We start from the raw sequence: 26,018 nt of genomic DNA on the forward strand, positions 1-26,018 counted from the left end.
GTTGAAATAGAGTGGTAAACCCTTGCTTTGTTTATAAACCCATTTTCTGAATAAGAGGAAAATATCCAGAGAGCTATTTCAAAGTGTCTACTCTTAGTCCTCTATTGTAACACCTTCAGTAACTATTTTTGATTTTTGATTTCAACAAAACCTTAAAAATCAAATTTGGGTTTTATATTTGTGCTGTCAATTTTATATACCTTTTCTTTTGCCAAATTACTGCATTACCAAAATACTAAATTCCTCCTAATCAGAACAAGGGCTGAAATGAGTAATATTTAATTCTACTATAAAAGAGAAAAAACACTTGGAAGGCAAGTATTCCTTTGAAGTGAAGGCCATTTGCATTTTTGAAACTGGATCAAATTAACATTAGTTGCCTCTGAGGTATTATAGTAGGGTTTCAAATAATTTTCCACTTACACTTCTTATTTTATAAAAAAGTCTTTTTTTAGTATGTATTTAAATTGATGCATACATTTATGGACTGAATGAGAATACAACTCCGAGTGATTCTTCCAATGACTCAGGTATTAAGAAATACAACAGGCAAGTAGATTTGATTAATATTTCTTTATCTGATGGCAATCTACTTTGCATCACTAGGTTTTCCCAGCTAGTAAAAACATTCTTGTATTTTAAGGGATTCGGTAAGACTAAACAGTAGATGTATTGCTAAAGGTTGAAGAACAGGAAATCTGGCCATAATCATATTCATTCTGATTCTTCACTGGAAGTATTTTTATTGAACAGAGTGCAATCCTTCAACAGCTTTAACTGTAGATGATGATGATGTATTTAGATATCCTAGTTTCCCAAGGAAACCATTAATTTTGCACAACTTCCTTGAATGAAAGTTTACTTATCTGAAATAACCCTGCAGGTAAAACTTGAGGTTAAACAGCATTTTCAAAGTTTTTTCAAAATTACTATTTCTTCAGAAACAACTTTAAAGGCTTGTAAAAAGGCAGGAAGGATTGATGATACAAAAAGACACAAATTCTCTAAGCCATGCTGTTACAGAGAAGTAAGAAATGCCTCTTAGAGTTTATACAAGTGGTTCAGCTTAATTTGTTATAGTCCTGGCACTTGGGCTAGGAGGCATCAAGTCCATGGTTTTGGTATTAGCTACAACTTGAGCTAGTAAGTAATGTGTGTACCTATGAACAATGAAAGCAGCTCACTTTGTACCATACAGTCTGCAAAGTTAAGGCAGAATTCATGAAGACAGTCCCAAAACAGTACATAATCCTTGGAAAAATGGATTTATCTTAGTAATTTTCTGTCTACTTGAAAATATCCATAGAGACTGCCTCTTCTTGGAGCAGGTTTGTATCACCTTTGTCCATGTTCCAGCAAAGCATTTGGTGATAATGCACTTTTTAAGCTGAATGTGTCTCCACTTGATGAGTGTCGAGAAGTTGCTTTTCCACCTATCAACAAAGTCTCTGCTTCTTTTATTTCCATAGCTCTCTTGTAAAGTTCAGCTGCCTTCTCAAAGTCCCCCCTTTCATAGCTTTGGAAAAGAGCAAAACAAACTTGAAACAAGCAAATAAAACAGGTCTCTCAATTCATTTAAATTGAAATATACACCATACTAACAACAGAGTGTACTTAAAACTCTCTACTTTCCTAGGAAGTACACAAGCCCAGATGTTTTGTTTCATGCAGTAATTTGCATTTGTAAAGTTGAAGCATATTATCTTACCTTAGCACAGCCAAGTTTTTCAGTGTTTCCCCCACGCGAGGATGCATTTGGCCAAAGCTGTCTTCATAAATCTTTAGTGCGCGTTCATAGAGAGGCAAAGCTTCAATCTGCTTTTTCTTTGGGTAGCAGAAAGTTTATTTGTTACAGATGTGTATTTCTTTGATACAGATGTGTAATACATAGGCTTTTCTTGCCAACATAGTATCAATGCATCCTAGATGCAGTATCATGCCTACCATTCACAGCAATTATCTTTTCCCTGCATGCATTTTTCTTGCCAAATATGCTTTCAACGTTTAAAATGGAACCCAAGAATTTGCAAATACTATAAGGAATTTCCCTTTTCAATATGATCAAGTTTCTTTAGTTTCATTTAGGTACAAGTCATAAAAAAGCCTAAGACAGGAAAAATAAATGCTAGCCATGAAAATCTTACCATCTGACAGTAAAGGACAGCTAGGTTCACCAGAGCAGTTGCTACACTGGGGTGTTTTGGACCAAATGACTTCTGTCGAATTTCTACTGCTAGCTCATACAGAGGAACAGCCTTGTCAAGCTTTCCCTAGAAATAACATGAAAAAATTATTAATTTCTCTGGTATCAAGATGGTAACAGCAAAACCTATTTTAAACAAAACCCTTGGAGAAGATCTAATTATTTCTAGAATAAGGGGATAACTTTGCTAAATCATATGTATATTCTGCATAAATTATTTATCATGACTATTTATTAGAACCTAATTTTCCAAAATACTGGGCATATTCAACTCCCAGTTAATGTGTTTCTCAGCTAGGTCTATTTCTTCATTTCTTAATTTATTTTTTGCCCACAAGTGTCTCATTGAGAAGGCTGTAAAAAGAATTTTCAGTTGCGCTGTTATCGAAATAATTGTCTCCACTGATTTTTAATTTGTGCTCCTTCAAACTAGCAAAGAGGTTTTTGATGCAAATATTGAGTGGTTTTGCAGCTTCTAGCAGAATGAAAATTAGAAGCTGAAGTGAGCAGAAAATAACATGACCCAAAACCATTTAATGCAGACAATAGCAGGTAAGAATTATTTAGCAAAAACATGAGCAAATTTGATCTAAGATTATCAAGGTCTTTTTTGTCTTTGAAGAACAGTAAAATGTGAAAATATAAAATAAATAAAATTCTTATAACCCATGGAACTTGATCTTGGTTCAACTGTTGGAAACAATACATCACTATTAAACTAATAATACCTAATGGTTACAACAACCATATACAAACACAAATATTCATAACACATTTTGAAATTAGAAAATGCAGAAGTTTATACTGTTGTTAATTTTACTCCACAAAGTGCTTTTTTCACAGGAGTAATGCTCTTCTTTCACTGAGTCAACAGAAGTTGAAGGTGGCTCAGCCAGTTTATCTGTGAGCTGCTATCTCCCTCATAATTCTAAAAGTTGCCCTTAAACTGACTGTAAAGTCCAAGGTCATTGGTAAAAAGAACTATTCCTACACCCTAAAACATTATTTTTTCCATTAAGACAAAGACATTACAATTAATTTAGGTGTACAGAAGAGATAACAGGTGTGTGCTCACCATCTTTTTGTACAGCACTGCCAGGTGTTTCACAGTGTAAGCCAAGGAGGGATGATCTGGAGCTAAGGCTCTCCTCCTGATGTCCAAAGCTTTCTCATAGAGCTCCTCAGCCTTGTCATAGTGCTTCTTCTCATTGTACAGGGCTGCCAAGTTGTTCAGAGACTGCGCGCAGTCTGGGTGGTCGGATCCCAGCACTCGCTCCCGCATTTCCAAGGAGCGCTTCAGGAAAAGTTCTGCTGTCCTACACAACAGATTTGCTCATCAATATTTTAAAGCTGGTAACATCTGTACAGGCTGAAGTGCCTGTTTGAAACAAGAATTTGTTCAGAACTGACAAAGTAGAAAAGACTGTGTAATGTCACTGCTGAAGCAAAGAGCACATTTTAGCTCGCTACAACAAGGTGCTACTATTTCATTTCAGCTTTACAGCAGCTCCTCTATCAAAACTACAGGTGATGCCCCATAAGACTGACAGCATCCATTATTACTAGGCAGCTCCTCATCATGACATCCACACAAACCCTGTCATGCTATTCTCAAGAGGTCAGCTTAGTAAATCAGAAAAATCCATTTTATGTTAGAGAAAAAAAGACCATTTATACACAGAACTGTAGGTTCAATTCTGGAGCTCTTAGAGAAGTGTCAAAAGGTGCAAGGGCTGGAGGATCATCTGTGACAAATAATTACTCATTAAGTGACATATCCTTCTGCCAATGATTTCATTTTAACAACATGAAGTCTTGGACTTGCTGGTTCAGAGCAGGGATATCCATTTTAAAAAGTTCCTTAAACCTCCACTAGAACAAAGTTTATACCTTTTCTCACCTATGAAATAGTGGAGATACATCTACTCTTGAAGTAGGTTGCATTTAACAGGAACTACATATGAATAACATGGAATATTGAACAATCTTGTATGAGATTAGATAAAATATTGCTCCTCTATAATCAGTCATTTCATGAGGGTAAACTGATGAAAACCCCACATGTCTAACAACTGTTAAAAATCAATTCCTTCACTGTAGAGATCGTGATTCTGTATGCAGATCCTAAATAACTATATACTTCTGTAATTATCCAAAAGCTACAGGTGCCTTAAACATCAGGTACAGGAAGAACTGTAAAAATACTTCCAGAACTCACTCTGTGCTTTTTTGCTGGGCACTTCTGTTCTCTGAAAAGACTCAGTTCAGTAGAGTGGGATTTAGCTGAATTCACAATTCCCTCATAACACATAGCTTAGATTCCTCTTTCTAAAGAAACTTCAGCTAAAGAAGTTGATGTGAAGAGTGGTTAAACATACAATCAGAACCAACCTTCTATTCCCCTTTTTCAACACCCCTGTTTATCTCTGTCTGCTTTTAGAACACCTTTGTGTTGTTCCAGCCCTTTCTGGCTTTTAACAGGACTTCAGGGTAAAAGCTGAAGGATTACAAGCACAGTGAATATTTAGGTCATGACTTCTTGTAATACTGTCATAGAAAAACAACAATTCTGCTGTTCAAAGATGAACACTGCAAAGGAGAGTCACAAAATAGTGAAGCTGAGCAGAGAAGGCAGAAGTTTGAGAGAGAAATGGAATTTGCAGCAAAGGCTAATTAACATGGAACATCAATTCTGAATGAAGGAAGTGCACTGACTTGGTAAATACCTATATGCCAACAGCACCAAACAGAAAATAGGAGTGAATTTCACAGTGAACAAAACCCAGTAGAATGAATAAGGGACAAGTATTTGATCATGTGTCTGCATTTATAGTTACATCTCCCTGCTCTGCCTCCGTTCAGACATCTGAGTGGATGTGTCACAATCAGTACAACTCACTCAAGATTATTCTGCAGGTAGTAGAGGACTCCAAGCTCATTTAGGGTTCGAGCATTATCTGATGTATCCTTGCCTAACGTGAGCTCTTCCAGCTGCAGGGCTCGTTGGCGCAGGAGAGCAAAGCCACACTACAGCAAAAAGAAGGAAATGTAAGCCAGTCACCAGTACACTTAAAGTTCAACACTAAAGACAGAAAACCAAGAGTTTGATGCCTAAGTAGCACAATAATCCTCCTTAAATTCTATTTTGAGCTACGTGGCAAATGCTTACTTACAATCTATCAGCAAATTGCACCAAAAATGTGAAATGTTGGTGAAAATTTCCAGGCAATACAAGTTACTGTGCAGTCACACTTCTTTCCCTGTATCAGACATGCTTATTTGCTTAAACTCCACAGTTCAAATAACCGATTCAGATCAAATTCTTAGGTTTAGAACCTCAAAACTTAAAATCAATTTAACCTCCAATTAAACATGACATACAAATGCATATAAAATATACTCATGGCTTCACATAATCTGTTTAAAATGGGCAAACAAGTTAATGCTTACAAACAAAATAAAGTAAAAAAAAGTGCAGCCATTTTTACACACTGTTTATTTTTGATCTTTGCAGTCTTGATAAAAATATTTTTGCAGAAGAACTCATTACAGAAATAGGCCAAATCTTCATGAGCCAAATTCATTCTTATTTAATCACTGTGGAAATAGCAACATGTTTATGGGTTTTTTCTACTTTCATTAGAGCTACAACTTGAGCTCTGGAGTTATTAGCTGGACTCTTACAGTACAGGCATTACATAATAAACTCAGCTCAAAAATGACAAGAGAAACCCTGTAGCTGAAAAACAACATAGGAGAAGAAAACAGGGGAAAACTCTGTATGTCCCCTTATACTTTTACTGGGATTTTCCATTGCAGTAAGCACTGCATTCACTAGTAGGATAAATGCCTCAACTATTCTGGAGATCACCTTTTTCCATTGTGACTTTGACACACAATCATATTGGCTGTAATTCTGCACCTCTGAAATGTATATATCCACTTCTCTCTTTTCCACTTTCAACTCCATTCCAGTTGTACTGACACATCTCCACTTCCAGCAGAATTTAAAGGACAGTTACCAAAGCTACCTATGACCACAATTATCAAAAGTCCTGGAGCATTATCAGTTTTGCAGACACAATTTATCATCTGTTTAGCACACATCTGTTTAGCAACGTGCCCTGTACCTCTTCTTAAATATCAAGCACTTCCTTACCAGACTGCCTTTCTGCCTTGCTGCTTTCTGGCGTATTTTGAAGGACTTTTTCCTCAGTTGCTCAGCTTGTTCATATCTGAAAGTTATTTGGAGTGTGAGAAGAATGTCAAATGTGGTATCAATAAGCATCCTGGAAAGATTCTAAGTTATTTAAGTGTACAGATTTGAAAATTTAAGATTCTTGAGAATAATCACACTTATTTTCAAATATAAAATTTACAAAATGATTAGGGACAGACAATATTTCTCCTTTATCTCTGCAAGTTTTTTGTTAAACTAAGCACAAAAGTTGGCCCCTCCTATGTGACCTGCTACAAGAATAGAGAGGGGATGCTCATGATTGCATTTGAACATATGAAACTGGAAAAAAAAAACCCTAAGAAAAATTCTAGCTTCAGGAAAAAAACTTTTGCTGTTAATTTTTTTTGTACAAGCTCCACATAAAACAAAACCAGCAGTGTAATTAAGCTTACTTGTTCTGCTTTTGGTACAACGTTGCAAGTGCGTCAAGTTCACGGGCCACCCGAGGGTGTTCAGCTCCATAGGCGTTCTCAGAGATTTCCAGTGCCTGCTTATACAGCTGTTCAGCATTTCCAAACTTCTTCCACTGAACATACACCCCTGCCAGCTGGTGGAGTGACTGTGCCACCCTGGGGTGGTCTGGATCCAGCGCGGTCTCCCGAATCTCCAGAGAGCGCTGCAGAGGAGCTACAGCCTGGAACAGCCAAGTCCAGAGCGTGAGGGCAGCAGGCAGCAGCCCCTCTGCTGCAATAACTTAACCACTGCCACAGAAAGCACACTCTGAGCTCTGCTTCATTTGCCTTTTTGCTGTTACAACAATCTCTAAATGTACTTACCTGACTGAGAAGACCTAGGTCCTTAAGAAACCGTCCCAGGGTCTCATAAAGATCAGCCAGGCAGATCATACTTTCCTCTCCCTCACTGCTTTTTTCATATTCTTTCAGAGAGTCAAAATACTCAGCTGCCATAGAGCTCTTATCTTTCCCAACCAGCTGCCAGTAACTCAGCAATTCTGCAAAATGTCCCCTGTTTTAACAAGGAAAAGAATCTTATCTCTGATACCTCTCTATTCAGACTGATGCTAGCTTTGGAAAAAAGGCCTACATGCACAAATGTTGTCATGCTACAGCATCTACAGAGACAATCCATGGAGACTAACACTATTCAACAGCAATATTTATTCCTTTACCATCCCCCAGGGTGTAGCAGAGTAGAAAAAATACATTATTTATATGGAAACAGCATTTAGCACTTCAGCCTCTACTGTTTAAGAATTTGAATCTGTTGCTTTCTGATTTATATTGACAAAAAATTACTACGAGATGTTTAGAATGGCCAAAGCAATTTCTACCTTTGTACCTTTTGTAAAGGTTTTGGGACACAGAGAGATTCAAAAGACACTTGTGTAGCTTTTGCTTATCACCCTGCTGTTGGAAGAGCCAGGGAAGTTCATCTGCACTTCTCCAAGTCACTCGGTCTTGACTATTGAGAGAAAAACAAATGTAAATTAAAACTCTGACAGGCCTAGCATATTGTCAATATGATGTGAAAACCAGGCAAGCATACAATTTCCACACCTGAATGTCTGAACAGACAGATTACTGTAAGACCTATGTACTCCATTTTCTTATATGTTCATTTTAATTTCACCTCAGAAGGCACTGGAATCCCCAGGCACTCCACAGGAAGCTGCTTCTCCATCCCATATGGGCTTATCTATGCCTGCCAGCAGGACTGCAACCCTGCAGCAGCCCACTGTCCCTTTTTGCCTCCTTTGTCTGGCACACTGTGGCCCTCTTGGCTTCCTCCTACCCAACAGCAGATGCTTGGAGGAGGAATAAACAGCAGCCCACAGCTGGGACACAGTAACTCAGGATGTAAATGCAAATCAGTTTTCCAGCTGAATATGAACTTGTATATGTTCAGCTGTCCTACCAGGTCTCCTCTTATCTATGTGCTCATTGCTTGCTGAACACAAGTGATTTTCTGCTTCAAGTCCCAATCAAATTCAAATTTCCAACCATTTACTGGAAAATCCATGGGGGTTGGAGACCACAAAATAACTGATATGGTATAAATTCATATCCTACATTTCCCCACAATCACTTTATCATATACCCATTCCCCTTCACAGACCTCATTCTTTTCCCAGACTAAAAAGCAACACATCAATAAGTAAACTTTTAAGGTGACAATTTGGCATACTTATTTTGCCATAATAATTTACTAAACTCAAAGAAAGTATATGAAGAAACCAAAATATCTATGAGGCATGAAGTCTGCAATTTAGCACTTCTTGAAGAATTCTGACCTACCTTAACTGCATGGTGAAATATTCCACTAGTTTTTGTCTATAGGCAGAAATAACATTTTCACCTGCTTCCATATACTCTAGTTTTACCATCTCCCAAGCCTGAAAGAGAATATAATTAAAAGAATGAGAATGCATTTAATTTGTTTAAGTGCTGATGATAGGGTGATGAAACACATCTCATGTTGTAGAAATGAAAATCTTCCAATGACAAAGGCACTACAAACAAATTGTCTTGCATTAGACCACAGCTCTAGTTATTCAAGCAATATTCCTTTCTCTTTCAATTCTTCTTGGTTTTTTGGGAAGCCAATGTTTTCTAGGATACATGGAGTTAACAATTAATAGATTTGAAATTTATGAAGATTTGAAAGGCCAGACTTTCAGCAATACTGGTTTATCACAGTTCTGGTAGTTTTCTAAATCTAAGGAGAATGGATGAGCAAACATACATTTCAAGGCCTAGGTAGCTAAAAACAGAACTTATCTAAAAAAACAGGGGTTGGCGTCAGGGGTTGGAGTTTCACTTGCACATGTTTAGAATTACAAACTTTACCTGGAGGTGCTGGAACTTCAGCAAACCACAGCCAAATGTCAGCAGACACATTTTGTGCAGGCTGTGAAGGAGTGAGGCCAGCACTGCAGAAGTCAGCTCAGGATAAAGCTCCATCAGCTCTGACTCGCTCACCCCATTGTGGCTGACACCAATGACACACAGTATCTGCACGAAGCAGAAAACAAGATTTCACACAGTTAGCAATATTTCCTGGAGAGCTTAGTTACACTGAAATCTCAAGAAAAATACTGTTTATCACTGTGATAATTTTATAGCCAAAGGAAAAAACCCTGCCTATACAGGGTTTCATAAAGATCGGCCATCTCCATCTTCTCAAAGCAGAGACCTCAGTGCTAATGGTTTAATATTCTAATACATAAAGCACCAAATGGGACACTCTGGGACAAACCAGTGGCTCCTTAGACTTTCCAGAACCAAAGAAGCAGCAAGTAAGAGTATTGTGTACTAATTAAAAAAATGTTTTGCACAAGAGGGAATTCTGCAAAAGTAGGAAGAGGAGTCAGAAATGTAATAAGCAATGCCTGTATTCATAAGACAGCATGTTTTGATTGCATTTAGTATGCTCAATGTAATTAATCACTAGGTGATGGTAGTGATCAGCAAGGAAGTGCTAATTCTGTATCACATCATAGTGAAAAAGCTCTGCTTTATTCTGTGAGACAACAACTCAGTTGTTATTTAACACAAAGAATATATACATTCTATAATTATCCAACAGATGTAATTACACTAATTAAATTGTCCCTTCTATACTAATAATGCACAATAATCTCTGAATCATACATATGAACCAATATAAATTTGTATTTACTTTTAAGTTAAGAAAAACTCTTTACAGGGAAGAGTATTCATTACCTGTAGAAACAGTGATGCATTCTCTGCTTACCTCTCTCAAAAGATCTTTCTCTTTATCACTCTGCAATGATTCCTGAATTGATCTCAGAACAAGCCTGTACAGTGACACTGTGTCTTGACACTGGCAACACTGCTGAAGAATCTCATCTATGTTTCCTGTATTTCCAACACTGAACAGAAGGACAAAAAGGGTAAGGTTTAGCATATTAAATTTGGCTGAGTAAGACTGATTTGGAACTACACAAGAGTTCCATCTCAAACATTCTCTGGATTTCTACTGGGTTCAAAAGGTGCACAGCACCTGGTGAGATTTCAACAAAGAAGAGGTGAGTTCTTCCAAGCCAACTTCTGATTTCTGTCGTATTGTCTGATTTTTCTAAATAGCTGCAACAGTTTTATTAAAAAACCTAGGCTGCAATGTTCTTTTCTCCAGCAGGAGTACAAGCAGGAACATCAAGATGGATAAAGATAAAACCACATGCTGCTATTTAATTTAAGGCATTTACAAAGCACATTTTCAGGAGCAATTAAGTCTTCTAGAACATAAAACATGAACAAAAATAATGAAATCAGTCACCTGGAGTAAATTACCAATTAGTGTATCATCTTCTGGGAGTCTCTTAACTAAAAATGCATCTTTCTCAACAAGATGAAGTCTAGGTTAATAAGAAGCCAATGCACTTATTAGGTATTCTCTTGCACAACAGGGAAGATTAATTTTCTCCACAGCAGGAAGTAAACAAGGCTAAGGACCATATGCAGGAAGTTAAACTAAACAGTTGTTGACCTTCCTTGTAGCCTTAAAAATCTGTGGGGCAAACTCTCTGGCACATCAGAAAATACAACACATCTGAATTTAGCTGTTTAACAACACAATACCAACATTCTCCAAATACCTTTAAAAACCACCGAAGCAACTGATACACCCATAAAGAAGAACAAATTAAAATAAAATAGAAATAGAAGAGCTAAAAACAAATAGATACAACTGCTTGGATTCACTTAGTATCAAACTGGTGACTGTAAACTCTGATTTCTGTTCCTGTTGCATTCAGAGTCAGAGGAGGGCAAAACTTCTCTATCATTTTTTTCTAACAAGATTCATTCTGTTTACATGAAGGTATTTCAAAAGGCTAACCTACTTGAAGTCCTATAATCTAGTGATGACCATAGTAATTTCCAAACACCTCAACTTACCAAGCAATGGTTTTGCCCAAGAGAGTGACATACAGAGCATTGCAAGTTGTGGCGGAACGACAATGTCTCTCAAGCTTCTTCTCCTACAACATTTTAAATAATCATCTGTGAACTGAGATGAAACTAACTATGGAAATAAAACATTGAGAAGAAAACAAAAGTTCTAGATATTATTTTATGTGCAACATCTGAAGACTATAACATGGTAAGTAGTACACAAAATACTGCACACATTTCCAGCTATAGGAGCATATAAGCGAAAATTCCCATTTGAATTTAAGATGCAGAGTTAGGGTCTAACATTGTATCTCAACATGAAGGTTACCTTACAGAATCAGTCTCAAGGGCAAAGGTGAAATACTGTTTTTCCCAATCTGTCAGTGATTGTTACATTATTATCCAAAAATAATTAATTAAAACATAATTAAACCTTCTGGTATTCTAAAATAAAATATCATATTTACAGCAGTATGTGTAACTGCACAGTTTTTCTGTTAAAAATTTATGTTGTTCCTTCTGTGTTTCAGGGCTGTGAGCCATGGGGTAAAATACTCAAACTTCATGCTATCTTGAGCAATCATATTTAGTTAGCTAAATATAATTCTTTGCTCTGGCAGCTGGGCTAATTTAATCTTTCCATGCTTTTATTAAAAGTTATACTGGAGTAAGGTACTTTAGAAGAACTGCAACAGACATACCTGCTCTTTAGTCAATTTAACATTTGCAGAGTTACATTCTGCACTAATGAGAGATTTAACATCTTTGGAATTCAGTGGATCAAGATGAAGAGTGGGCCATAACCTTTGGTAAGAGAGAAAAAAGTCATATTTGAACCCTATTAAATAGCACAAAAGAGTAAAAAAAAAGACATCAGAGTTCCAGGGCTTTTTAAAGATTTATATCAAAGCAATAATTGAAGCTGTGCCCTGCTACTATGAAATTCTAGTCATCTGAAGTAAAATTTCCACTTTTAGCCTTGTCCTGAATCTACATCATGATACTGCAGTTCTTGATGTGCATCTGACTGCATTTAATATCATCTTTCATACAGTCATTTGGGTAGATCCATCACAGTAAAACAAAAATCTGGTTTTCCAAAGGCTAAAATCTGTCATTGCAGCTAAAACAGAGAAGCTTTCATTTTCCTCATAGGTTACAAAATCTTATCCTATTAAATCTCCACATCTTGACAAATCTGTCTGCTCTTCAATGAGTAACTGCAATTTGAAATAATAACTCTAAGCCGGGATAATTTGTCACATCACAGAAATATAACATACCTCCACGCCTGTGGACACGTTTCTACATTCACTGATACAATCACTCTCACGTTCACTGGCAGTGGATCTATCAACCACTTCATATGCTTCTCAGCTTGCTTAAAAACAAATTTTCATTTCTTAACACAGAGGTTGTTCAAAACAATGCCAGAAGTTGCTATGTTTCATCAACTGTGCAACCCAATGAAAGGAGCCTTAAATTCTCCAGTCCTTTAAAATCTTTCATGAACTGGTCCTCTAGACAGTACTAAATGACCCACTTATATGTATTAGCACAACTGTACCCTAAATAAAGCAGATAGAATACTATTGCTGATATGTTCACCTCATAAAAACCAGGCTATTTATGTGCCCAGTAAGTCAGCTCACAGCCTTTAATCTTTGGATAAGTAATGTAACCAGACTGCTCATAAATTAAGGTGTAAAGATAAAATTTAGAAGAAAAATACCAAAACAACCATAAAAAAGTTTATTTACAAAAATAACTCAACAGCACTTTTTACAAAACTATGGTTTTCTCAGAGCAAAGCAAACACTAATATTTTTGTTACATAGCTATGACTGAGCCTATTACAATAGTCAAGATTCCTCTTAGACTGACAAATGGCAAAGATTTTGAAAACATACCTGTATTTGGTCAATAGAGTCAATAATTATAATAATGCTGCCTTGATGGCGTGCAGAAAGCTTTTCCAGCCAACGGGGAAACTCTTCCAGAAGTTTAGCTGGATCGAAAGTCAGAGGTGATACTAACCAAGAGTGTTGCATAAGCTGCAGAATTATAAACATGTACAGGAAATTCTACCTTAAAAATCAGCTAGGATAGTTGAAAGAAGTCCTATAGACACAAAAAGTAAAAAAAAAAAAAAAAAAGCAAAAAGCTGTTCTACTGTTCTACCCCCCCTACCTCACCTTCTCCCCCCCAAAAAAACTCCATGGGATGTGGGGGCATTCTTCTAGTCAAGTTTGCACAGAATTCTTTCCTTCTAGTATATGCAGAAAGCTGGCATATGCAGAACAAAGAATGTTTCTTGAACTCAGTGTGTAAATTCTAGAGAGATAACATTTACACAACAGACAAGAAATATGGAGACTTAAAGGACTTGAAGTTGCACAGATTAAACAGGCACACATCTAAGATAGATGAAAGAACTGCATTCATTTTTCTACAGGTTTTAGTACTGTAAGGCCCTTAGTGCTACTCTTGTGATGGAAAAAGCAAGTTCAGATCCTGGCCCAAGAATGATCCTTCTTATTCCCCACGTATTTAGCACACAATTAAAAATAAATTAATATAGGAGAGAGTCTAATCTAGGAACAAGATGGTGCCAAGTGGCCAGCATAGCCTTGGGTTTCTAAGCACATAGACACAAGATGTACCACCTGCCTCTCTCATCAGCCAGATGGCAGGGAATTTTGGAAGGAGTATAATTATATGGTTTTATAAGTCATCAATATAGGTCACTGGAAACATAACTGCTAATGCTGATCTATTATGAATATCCCAGAGATGCTATTTAGTTGAGATACATTAAGTGTATAGGATCAGATTCCCCTCATCCTATAACACTTTACATTTCATAGACTCACAGAAGAGTTTGGATTGGAATTTAAAAGGCCACCTAGTCAAACTCCCTGCAATGAGCAGGGGCATCTTCAACCACACCAGGCTGCTCAGAGCCCTGACCAATCTGAACCTGAATATTTTTCTACTACATTTGTATTACTTTTCACTGATGCTGAAAAATTTGTAGAAAATGTTATCTTTGCACACACACCCACACACACACAGAGAGAGAAAGATGCAATGCATGGATGCAATGCATGCAAAGGACATGTAATACAGCATTACCTTCAGAGTAAGGCGCTTAATTATCAATGCAGATTCTGAACTGGTAGACATGGGCCTCCCAACAAAGTGGTAAAGAATTAGAGTGTTTGGAGAATGCTTCTGCTGTAATTGGATCCTAATGAAAGAAGAGAAGAAAAAAAGAAGACTCAACAGACAGTAATTTTGCAAATAGATCTCAAAAAAAATGCATCAGTTTTGCCAAAGAGTATCTTAGCTACATGTTTTCCATGTTTATCTTACAAAACAGGATAGACATTTCCTGAGCTACAATTGAACTTTTAATGTCAGATTCCATTTTTACTCTCACTATTACTGATAGCAATTAGCAAGTGCCCTTCCTGGCACTGAACAGTCATGTGCCACTAAACTTTCAAAAAGCAATGACACCACCAGTTTATCAGCAAATTTTGTCATAGCATGCAAGTGACCATAAAATTCTATGGTCTATCATAAATGATGAGGATCCTTTCTTTATTTCAGACCCTTCTTGTGTATGAGAGAAGGGCAACACAATTGAGCTATCAAAACCACATTGTAATGCTGTGCAAAGATAGATTTGTAAGTGATGCTTTATCATAAAGTGTTGCAGCTGGCATTAGGGAGCTGTCAAAGGCAGCCCAGATGAAATTAGCTACTCAAATATCACAAATCTTTCCAGGATGCTTCAATAGCGTTAGCACTTTGTAAATGCCCCCATTTTATCTCTTATTACTGACACAATGTTGGAAATGTAATGGAAACTCTTTTCTTAAATTTTGTTCATATTAAAAAAAATAAATTTAAACTACCACTTAGACAGAAGGAGAGATTTCCCAGAGCCTGGTCCTCCTGATACAAGCAATGGTGGAATTGGTGCTGGTGCTGCTACTAGGTCATTCAGACGTTCAAAATACTGTAAAAAAGAAGCAATCATTATAAATAGTCCAGTGTTTAAGGGAGAAATATAATGCCTGGTATTGTAAACCATTTCAATTCAAAATGCATGTACCAGTTTATTAAGGTAAAGGAGAAATTTGAAATGCAATACAATACAAGTGTAAATAGATATTGCAAGGAAACACTTAAACCACAGAATTTATTATCTCTTTTTAAAAAAGTGAAAAATTAATTAACACTTTCTTCAAAACTATTTAAAATGGAATCTTCAGTGGTACAGTGTTCTTTGTTAGTTCAGGCTTCCTTGCCCCGCCCTTTCCCCAAACTACTCCACTGCACTGGATACAGTTGCCACGAAAATGTTGGCATTTGCCATGAATGACTATTTTGAGCATACAAAAGCATACAAAGGAAGGTTTTCTTACAGCATACGAATGTCCAAAAATACTTCAGCAGATGACAAAATAAACCAAAGCAAAACACCCTTCACTTGCTTGGGAGAAATATTTTGTCTTCAAAGTAAGAGGTGCATTTAGATATGCATTGGTATTTTTTCTTTAATGTTCTGTTATTCTATTGCTTTAGAATGTAGTAAAGATGGTACAATCCTCCAAACCATCACCAATATAGGAGTGGTGGAGTAAAAGAATATATTGTGCTAGTAAAATAGGGGTACTAAGAATTTAAATGCAGTAAGAGAAAATGCATGCTTATGTTACACTGCCAAAGTCAACTACTGCACCACATTCTGTGATGACTTTAATGTTTATCTTCCTACATTCATTATATCTTCCCAACATATAACTATTCCTGATACTCACAACTTGCAAAGTTTTAAAAAATTATTTCCAGTAATGAGTAAGTACTGAGGTATTCAGCAGCTTTCCACTATAAAGTTTCCTTTTTCTTCTTTTATGGCTGCATGATGAGATGAAATCTTTTCATTAACCATCTCCTAAAGACCTAACTCCAGGTGTCAAGAAAGAGATTGGATTTCCTCAGGGAAAAATAAAAGAGAAATAAAAAAAATAGAAGAAGAAAAAATAGATACTCAAGAGTGTTTTCAATTGCTGACCAAGGTCTAAGAGGATGCTCTGCTTCTGGCACACTGTTATAGTGCTTTTCTCCAGTGTGAGCACAACAACTACTTCTTCATCAATGTCATTCAACAACACACCAACTGGCATCTCTTCCAGAAAAGAAATATGCCATCTATATCAGACATATGGGTTCTTCCAGCATAAGGAGTGATAGCCTTAAGGGTGCTCTCAGACACAGCTTCTTCTGTAGAAATGCATTTTGCCCAACAAGGGATGAAAGTGAGTTAATACTTTCTCTTCATCCATATACCTTTATCATGTACTCACTTTCTCAAATCCCAGCTCACATGTTGAATTAGAGGCCTGCTGAAAAGCTTCCATCTGTTCTTGTTCATCATGTGCATCCCACAATACATCACCAAAAACTTCTTCTTCAGGAGCGGCGGAGTCTTCCTTATTACCCAGATCCTTGCCTTCTAGGTCTGTCATTTCACACCCCAACATATCCTAAGTAAAAAGAAATTACATGGAAAAAACCACAACTATAGTGCTAGCACATATGCTTTTAGTCTCAGTATGAGTGTGGCTCTACTAACACCAATATGCTCATTTCCTTGCAGGGTAGCAAAGAACATAAATAAATAAGCAATTAAATGAAACTAAGTTAACTCTGAATGTACAGGTCTCAAGACATTGATTTTAAATATCTCATACTGGAAACAACTCACTACAAGAAAAAGGAGAGGATGCATCTATGATATGGATAAAGAGAAATTAAGAGCTAATTAAGGCTCATAAATAGAACCCCTTCCCATGGTCCAGTGCTTCTGTCCATAAAAGCACTGCTCAGTTTGGGGTTTTATTTTCCACTTGCACATTTCCTTGCTTGCCAGATATTAATGATAAAACAGGGAGATACTTTTGAATCACACCTAAGTACTGCATAATAATCACACTGACATAATTTAAGATCATAAATCAACATAGACATAAAAAGCTAAAATGCATCATGTACTTTACCTGTTTAATTATTTTTTCCACACAATTATAGATTTCATATGCTCCTTCCTCCTTACCTCCAACATGGTCAATCATCTGAAAAAGTAAATGGAAAAGCATGACACAACTCTGAATCCAACTGAGAACAATATTTAGGACTTCCAACAAAAACATTCTGGAACACATTTAAATTCCATTCTGTTGCCTTCCTTAGGTAAGATTCACTTTGCCTAAGAACTTTAAAAGTTGGGCATCTAGTTTCAGCTGTTCTCAACCGTTGTCTCTGTAGGGGAAAATAGATCATAACTGATCGATTTTTAGGCAGCAGGAATCTCTCTAGAGGTATACTTCATTCCCTTCAGTGGCTACAGAGGGACCTGAGATAAACAACTTTGCCATTTGAATGCCTAAGTACAGGTAAGAAATTCTAACCTTATAGCATAGCCATTTTTTTTCAGTGAAAATGCAGTGGCTTTTTTTTTCTCCCCTGCTAATGAAAATTTCATAACATTCATAAATTTCAGCTTCATCAATCTGCTGACAGAATGAGCAGCCAGAGCAATGAGTGTAATGCAATTTCTTCTAAAATCTGGGACTATCAGCATGCAGTGTTGTTTACAGCAATTTTTAAATGCCATACCTTTGCTTTGTTCATGCAAGAAATTTGCTCAATTAACTGTTGCACTGAGACTGAACTGACTTTGCCATCCTCCCTTCTGTGGTAAATTAACCGGGGCTTTTCTTCTGGATTTCTCAAGAAGGCTTCTTCACAGTCCTCCAACAAACAACTAGATTGGAAATCAGCATTCTTGTGCTATATTACACTGCTGTAGTAAACAGTTCAATCAACACAAGCTCCAAAGATGGGTTTCACTGCAAAATCTAATTCAAAAGTCATATCTATTTATAGCAAAAAAGCAATAAAATACTTCAACAGAGAATTTGAGAAAAATTCTGAAGCAAGAAAAAGTAAGAGAGAGATTTATGCTACTTGTACCAAAACCAGCAAAACCATGTATTAATTTTTACGATTATTGTTTGGTAAATTTAAAGCTGTTTTTCCTGTCATAGCAATATGCAGAGTGAAAGGTAATTGCTTTGCATGGAAAAAGTATGGTTTCACATATGATGAATAAGCATCATATATATGCTTTGCTACCAGTTATCTGAAGGTTCTGTTCTATCTTTGATCTTTGTAGGAAGAGTCCTTTAGTATTTTTCAGATGTCTTGGGTGACAGTCTTTCAATTTATAGTATTTAAAAATGAGAATTTGACACCTCCAAATTCAAAAGCACTTTGCATTTATATATGTGAATGATATCCACAGATATCTATTGCTGTTCCACAGAAGGAACTATACTACTTGGGGATGCTGATAATAGCAGACAAGATTGCTCAAATATTACCATCTTTACACAAGTACTACAATTTTCATCAGAGTTTTTCTAAGAGAAATTCTCTAAATTAATAGTTTTGGGGTTTTTTTCCCTGAGTATTCTTTTCTTTCACATTTTTGCTTCACATACATAAAACTGGGTTATTTGGCAACAGCATATAACACATAACAGTAACATTCCTAACACAATTCAAAAGTATCCCTCCTTTGGTGTATTTTCTTTAGTGAATCATGCTTCTTCTTCTAGAAGGTTAAGAAATTACTCACTGAACAAAAAGACCACATTCCATCACTATTTGTCATGAAACATCATGACTTCACTAAATCAAAGCTGTCAAAAGACAGCATACAGTAACACACAGGAGAGCCATGAAATTAGTCTGAAAGACAGCCAAAACCAGAACTAATATGTGATAGAATAAACCCCAAATACTATGGACAGGTGTAAGGCTAGATAAGCAAATGAAAAACACTGAGTACATTCACATCAGCCATTTGAATTCCTAAGACATAACTGCATGCACAACAGAGAGCTTCTCTTGGAAAGCAAAACATTTCTGTATGTTATTAAGACATTGTTCAAGCTGTATTTTAAGAGAATTTGTAGCTACAAGAAAAAGAAAATGGTACAAAGCTGATACATTCTTTTAAGTGTCTGCACCAGCAAACCTAAGTTTGAAGGAGTATCACTTTGAAGTTACTAGCTTAGGAAACATACTGAGTAAAGCATCCCATACATTTTAATAAGCTATGCACTCCATAAATTACAAGCTGCCATTTGTTTCACCAGCCTGGAAAATACTCACCTTGGCAAAGTTAAATGCAGGAGCAAAATTACTAATGAACTTTTTTCTATTTCCCATTTTCTTACATCCTGAAGAGGCCTTTCATTCTCTGTTGAAAAATTAATGACTTGAAAGAAGTACCCCATTGTTTCACAGACTCTCTGAAGTTTTGGAGAGTAGTTCTGAAAGCAAATGTGAGCAACAGTGCTTTATTACCAATTATGCATAGCACTAAGGACCTATCAAACAAATCTCAGTTTCTTTTCTCAAAGCAGTTTGTTGCCCTGAAGCCCTTGACAATACTTTTACTGATTTCACTGAAATCAGATTACACCTACTAAAGCTTTCAAGAAGTATTAGACAAATTTCTGAACCAGCATCACATTGGAAAGAAGACAGCACATAAGTGAGCACAGGTTTGGGGGTACTCACTCTAATGAAGATGGTCACTTCTGGCTGAGTCTCATCAGTACTGATAATATAACATCTTACTGTGTTACTCCACAGAGAGTGCGAAAACAGAGGAGTAACCTGCAATAAACTGGCAACAGCAGCATCCCAATCATCTGCCAATGGACAAAAAAACCAAAATGAAGTCTTAGACATCTTCACATGTCATCACACCACATAACAGTTAAGTCATCACCTCTTAACACCATGAATACTACATTTTATTTAAAATAGTAGCAGAGTTTTTACTCAATTATTTAAATTTTACAAATGTTGAGAACTCATACCATTTGATAATGCCACACAATTTGACAATGTGGCAAAATAAAAGTGTTAAATATATTATCTCCTTTAAAAGGATTGATGAAATGTTTCCACAAAATCAAGCTGATAGTTGTAAAATAAGTACCAATATGCAGGAGCAATAAATTCACTCATAACCGAACACTTTTCTGTCCTTCAGATCTATGTGTATTTCAATTAGACCATGTGAATAAATGACAGCAAAACACTGTGGGAACTTCCTCTTCCAGAGGAAAAAAAAATCCATTTCTTTCTATAGCATTGTATGTTTATTCCCTACAGAAGCAATGAGTTTTAAAATTTTCTTGGACTCTTCATTTTGTGGCTGGTCATTCTTTCAAGACAGGAATAGGTTCTCTTCTCAGGACCACACAGGTTGATGAAAGGCTTAGTATATGAAGCTGGAGCCATTACAGGGAAGGCCCACCCCTCCCACTTTGCAGGCACAGATTTCTGAATCAGATAGAGCCTGAAGGATTAAACTAAAAAGAGAAAAACTGCCAAAAACCAACTATATCCAGGAGAGGTTCCAGAGCCAGGACAACGGTGAAGGAAACCAGAGCATCAGAAGCCAATTTACAAGAGGCCACTTGGGAAACAAAGTTCAAAAGCAGCAATTATTGACAAGAAAATATCAAGCACTGATTTACATAACAACTGTATATCCTGGTCCTACAATCAGATTTCCTTAAGTGGCCTCCTAGGCAGACTCAAAATCCATGCAAAATCAATGAACAAAACAGTGGTATAATTTATTCTAATACAAATGTGACATTCATACTCAGGAAGTAGAGAATCTGAATACAAATGGAAAAAAAAGAACACCAGCAGATATTGAAAGAAGGAGCCACTATCTTCCACTGTCAACATAAGGAACACACTCACAACAAAGCACTGGTAATTGCTAAAATCACTGCTACACATACCATAGTCATCATATATATTAAACATAACTTAGCTACATTCCCTTTTATTTTTACAAAGAAGTCCAAATAATCCTTTAGTTAAATTACCCAAGAGTGGACAGAAAAGGATCTAAGAAGGAACACAGTTATTTAAGCATAGTTGAAAAAATTCCACAGACACCTACAATCCCAGCAAAATGAATTGTCATTACTTACCTCTGTTTATATTTGCAAATGGTCCCTCTACATCTATGGAGCTATGAGCAAATTCAGGCCCTCTGAAAGACTGCTGAAGTTGCATCATACTACCCATGGATGGCTCACTTCCCAACACTCCTCCATTCCAGTATTCAGATGGTGCCCCAGCAGCTAGGAATTGGAAAACAAACAAAAAAAACCCTCTTCATTTTCACTACATAAGGTAAATTGTCAGTTCTAAATACTCCAGCCACATACCACTGACCACAATTTTTTTTCCTTCAGCAGATTTCCTCACACCTTTGGGTGCTGTAGTTCTTAATGGTTGCTTGACAAAATTAACGAGAATCCATGACACCAAAGGCTGAGGGTATTTCCTAATATTTGCTATTACATAGATTACTCACATACCCATCTGAACTCTTTCCATGTTAGTAAATTCCTCATACAAGTTTTGTACTTGTTTTCTACTTCTTCTTTGTTAGAGATCTAACTCTGCTGTTCTGGAACACACAGCATCTGACACTGGCATATGTCATCATCCAAAGTGTCTAAGACTCCCTCTAGTTTCTGGTGTGATTTTTGGATATTTTGGAGCATCGTCTCTCAGATACAGAATAAGAGAACTCAGAGAAGACTAGAAAACTCAGAACAGCTAATAGAACAACTTTTAAAAAGTGTTCAAGTAACTGTGTCTAGACAGTTCTCTATCTTCATTTATTGATTTGTAACACCAGAAATGTGAGGTTCCCACAATCTAAACCAAGTTTGCAAGGTTTGTTGCTTTTACCCTTCAAACTACTTTAAGCTGCTTTTCACATGGATTAATAAAACTTTTTTTTCAAAACAACATAAATATCTGTCTTCTGCTGTACTATTTGGAGACTTCAGTCATGTTCCAACATAAAGTGTTGGGGACGAAATGCTCACCTGTAACATCTGTACAATTATCATCAGAATCAGACTCTTCAGGATCAAACACTTGGATTCCCTGGGCCTGGAGTCTCTGGAGTTTTGCTTCTAGCTCTCGTTTGGCCCTCAGTAAGTCCTGAATCTCATTTTCTTTAGTTTCTCTAAAAATCTATTAGCAGGAAGGAAAAAAAAATCAGCATCTATTCCTGAGCTCATGTTATCTACTTTCAATTGGAAAAGTAAGTTTTTAGCATTCATTTACCAGGCAAAGGCATGAAAATGTCAATCTGAAGCCATCATGAATCAGAAATAAGCAGGAAACCACAGTTTAAAATTATCTGTTTTTAAAATTTTACCATTATAAACCTTAGCATACCATTCTGAAAGAAGCCTGCATTAGCATGTTCATTAAAAATGAAAACAAGTATTTTTACTTTTTAAACTTTATTGTCTTCTAAAATTGCTACATGTAACAATTTTTTCAAAGGTTCCCTTTTATTCTCCCATGTTTTTATTTACAATTACATATAATCTTGTATTTATATTTTATTGTTGCAGAAATATCAATTTCCTACGACAGAAATTGATGAAGCATCTACAGCTGTCCTGTTTGTAACTTATTACCATCGTGTGGGAAAGAAAACATGAATCTAGTTTTAAATTCAAAGAAATGAAGTAGTCTTCAAGTCTCATTTTCTTAAATAAGGTCAGAACCAATCCTCTTTTTATATATCTGACAAACATGAACTGCATGTAGCTACAGACAACTGAAATTAAGGACATGAAGAATCTTGAAAATAGTGAAAAACTAGGACCTGTTTTGGGTGGCAGAAGTATCATCTGCAGCAAAGGAAAAGCAGAACCATCTGCCTGGCCTTTCAAGTCATTCCTGCAGGGAGTGCAAACTGTCTCTAACTATCATATTTTTGCAGCCAAAAGAGATGCACCAATACACAGTTTTTAAAAAAATATAAGCTAGATATGTTACACCTTACAATTCAAGGTATAACATGTATAATGGAACTCTGTGGAGCTCCATTATTTACTTATGGAACAAACTTCAGCATGTGACAATTTGCAGCTCGTGTTTTCTTGTCATTCTCAAATATGAATATACTCCTGTGTTCAAATTCAATGCAGGAATTTAGTTTCTGATGTATCACTTCATATTCTCCTTTTAATATTTATAAAGTTATTTCATATTTTTTCCTCTTAGTCTTACAGAGAGTTTTTGATAGGATTATTTTAGTGGAAATAGGCATCTACAGCTATGACACTCTAAGGTATCTTTAAGAAGAAGAGGCTCTCATGAAGGCTTTTGGAGAAGGGTTCATTTGTGGAATGTAAACAAGTGACATCCATCTTTTTTGTTCATTTTCCCAGGAATAGAAAAGTCAAACCATACCTTGAATTGCCTTTTGACCTTGTCTCGATCATGTTCAAAAGTAGCAGCTCTCTCCATGGCTTGGTATTTAGCTTCCAATGCACTTTCTTTTTCTCTAAGTATTTTCTGGTATGTTTTCTGAAGTGCCTGAAAACATTAGTATTTAATTTTTTTCAGAGTTTTATTGCCCATAGATGTTTTAGATTACTTTTCAGGTCTGACTACAGTATTATCTCAGCACCCTGTATCTTTCCTTACTGCAGGGCAGCCAGAATAAGAAAATACTCTGAGTTGCAAGGGAACCATGAGGACCATCAAGTCCAACTCCCAGCCCTGCACAGGACACCCCAAGAGTCACACCCTGTGCTCAGAAGCATTGTCCAAACACTTCTTGAACTCCGTCAGGCTTGTGCTGTGACCACTTCCCTGGGGGGGCTACTCCAGTGTCCAACACCCTCTGGATGAGGAACCTTTTTCAATATCCTGCCTAAGCCTCCCTTGGCACAACTTCTGCCCGTTCGCAGGTCACCACAGCTGCGGAGGGTGCAGTCCCCATCCCCAGAGGCGCACTTTGATGGCATCCCGATGGCTCGGCAGGAGAGCACCGGGACACCACTTCCCCAGTGTGAAAAATGCGTATTTTATGATTGGCTTTTCGCAAATATTAAAATAAATATTATATGTGTTGTGTTAGAAAGTAATGCTGTATTAATTCTCTTAAGTAGTGTGTTAAATATAGTTTTGGGTTATAAAAAATGTTAAAATAGACACTAAGTAAGATACTTTTTTTAAAGAAAGGACTTGCAGCGAAATAGCAGCCACAAGACACCTAAATCTTTCAGAGAAAAAGAATTTATTGCCCTCTTATCCGAAGAAACAAACTTCTTCCCGCCTCGAAGGCACTGCTAAGATTCAGAGGAAGAAGCTGACGATGACCAGATAGAATCCTGTGTTTGAATGGAATTTATGCATCATGTATGAAGTGTATGAATATGCAACAGGCTATTGTTTTTAAAGGTTAATCCTTTGTTAACGGGTGTCCTTTTTCGGGCTCGTGCTGCCCAGAAAAAGGTACCCGGACGTCCGTAACTCTTTGTCTCTATTATCTAATATTGTCCTAATTCCAATTGTCCAAATTATTATTACTCTAATTGTATTACTATTTTTATAAGCATTTTATTACTATAAACTTTTAAAATTATAAAAACAAGTGATTAGCGTTTTTCACACCCAGCACCTTGCCTTCCCTCGCACCCGTCACCTCCCTGCCACAGCTTTCCCCAGGAAGCGGGACGAGTCCCTGGCAGCCTCAGCATCGCGGCTCAGTGCCCTCAGGATGGCGGGCGCTACCTGCAGCTCGGCGCGCAGCCGCTTGTTCTCCCTGTCCAGCTTGGCCTCCTTCTTCACCATGGAGGCCACCTCGTTGTTCTTGCTGACGCGGAAGATCTCGTACTCCTTCCTCAGGCGCTCGTACTCGGCCACGCACTCCAGCTCCTGCACCGAGGCCGTCGACTTGAAGCTGGCCCCGATGAGGCCGCCGGGCCGGGAGCCGCCGACGCGCCGCAGGGAGCCGCGCAGCAGCCGCGCCTTGGGCTTCACCTCCACCGGGATCTCGCAGGCCTCGCCGCCGCCGCCGCCGTACGTGTCCTCGATCACCTCCCCGACAGCGCCCGCCGGGCTCACCAGGGACGACGCCGTGCCCATGGCCCCGCTCCCGCCCGAGGGCGAGGCTCTAACCCCGAGCCCAGGGCCCGCTGCCCCCGGGGGGACCTGGCGGCGGGGCAGTGCCCGGCGCGGAGCCTTCCCGGCGGCGGCTGCGGGCCATGGTCCGCTCCTTGCGGCCGCCGGACGAGGAAGGGAGAGCGGGAGGAAGCTGCCCAGCGGGCCGCCTCTCTCCCTCCCTCTCCCGGCCGCTCCCGCCCCGTCCCGTCCCGCGGCGGCTCCCGGCTCGGGAATGCTGCTGGAGCAGCCCGGGAGGCTAGGGAAAAGCGGAGAGGGAGAGCCGGAGGGGCTGGCGGCGGGAATCTGCTGCTCTCGGCTAAAAGTGACGGCATTTTAGGGTTTTGATGCTAAAAACCAGCTAATGTGAGGTCACGGCAAACTTTCCCATTCCCGCTGCCCCCATCTCAGCCTCGTCGGGGATGCTTTATCAAAAAGAAAAAAAAGTTCCTATTTTCTGTTCACCCCATCTATTTCTCCTCAAGTGTCTATTTCTAATCTGTCACCTGCCCCGGAGCCCTCAGGTTGCATCCCTGGCTGGTCTACAGGATTATATCGCACTGTTCTCCTTGGCCAAACAGGGACACGCAGGTTG

The 26,018-nt window shown here is 37.8% G+C and overlaps 1 protein-coding gene across 1 annotated transcript; it reads right to left on the minus strand.

The window, feature by feature from the left end:
• Positions 1-558: 558 nt before the first annotated feature.
• NPHP3 (nephrocystin 3) lies at positions 559-25,408 on the minus strand. The gene is made up of 27 exons (XM_066555984.1): positions 25,055-25,408; positions 23,726-23,851; positions 22,339-22,489; positions 21,427-21,579; positions 19,985-20,118; positions 19,574-19,734; positions 18,011-18,158; positions 17,392-17,466; positions 16,699-16,878; positions 15,244-15,347; positions 14,456-14,570; positions 13,231-13,374; positions 12,604-12,701; positions 12,022-12,124; positions 11,324-11,406; positions 10,158-10,296; positions 9,251-9,415; positions 8,699-8,796; positions 7,743-7,865; positions 7,220-7,409; positions 6,836-7,077; positions 6,363-6,438; positions 5,103-5,230; positions 3,279-3,519; positions 2,145-2,270; positions 1,709-1,824; positions 559-1,516 (listed from the first exon to the last, which is right to left on the minus strand). The coding sequence occupies exons 1-27, from the start codon at positions 25,406-25,408 to the stop codon at positions 1,336-1,338; spliced, it is 3,954 nt and encodes a 1,317-aa protein (XP_066412081.1). The 3' UTR covers positions 559-1,335.
• Positions 25,409-26,018: the final 610 nt, after the last annotated feature.

The sequence above is a fragment of the Molothrus aeneus genome, chromosome 1 (assembly GCF_037042795.1).
Source record: "Molothrus aeneus isolate 106 chromosome 1, BPBGC_Maene_1.0, whole genome shotgun sequence".
NCBI classification, from domain to species: Eukaryota; Metazoa; Chordata; class Aves; order Passeriformes; family Icteridae; genus Molothrus; species Molothrus aeneus.

Excerpts from the sequence above, each read along its gene's own strand:
- NPHP3 (XM_066555984.1), bottom strand. The coding sequence starts at position 25,408 with ATGGGCACGGCGTCGTCCCTGGTGAGCCCGGCGGGCGCTGTCGGGGAG. Across the intron at positions 14,571-15,243 it reads TCTCTCCTTCTGTCTAAGTG|GATCCAATTACAGCAGAAGC; the intron begins GTAGTTTAAATT and ends TTCTTTCATTAG. Across the intron at positions 10,297-11,323 it reads TTGGGCAAAACCATTGCTTG|TGTTGGAAATACAGGAAACA; the intron begins GTAAGTTGAGGT and ends CCTTCTGTTCAG.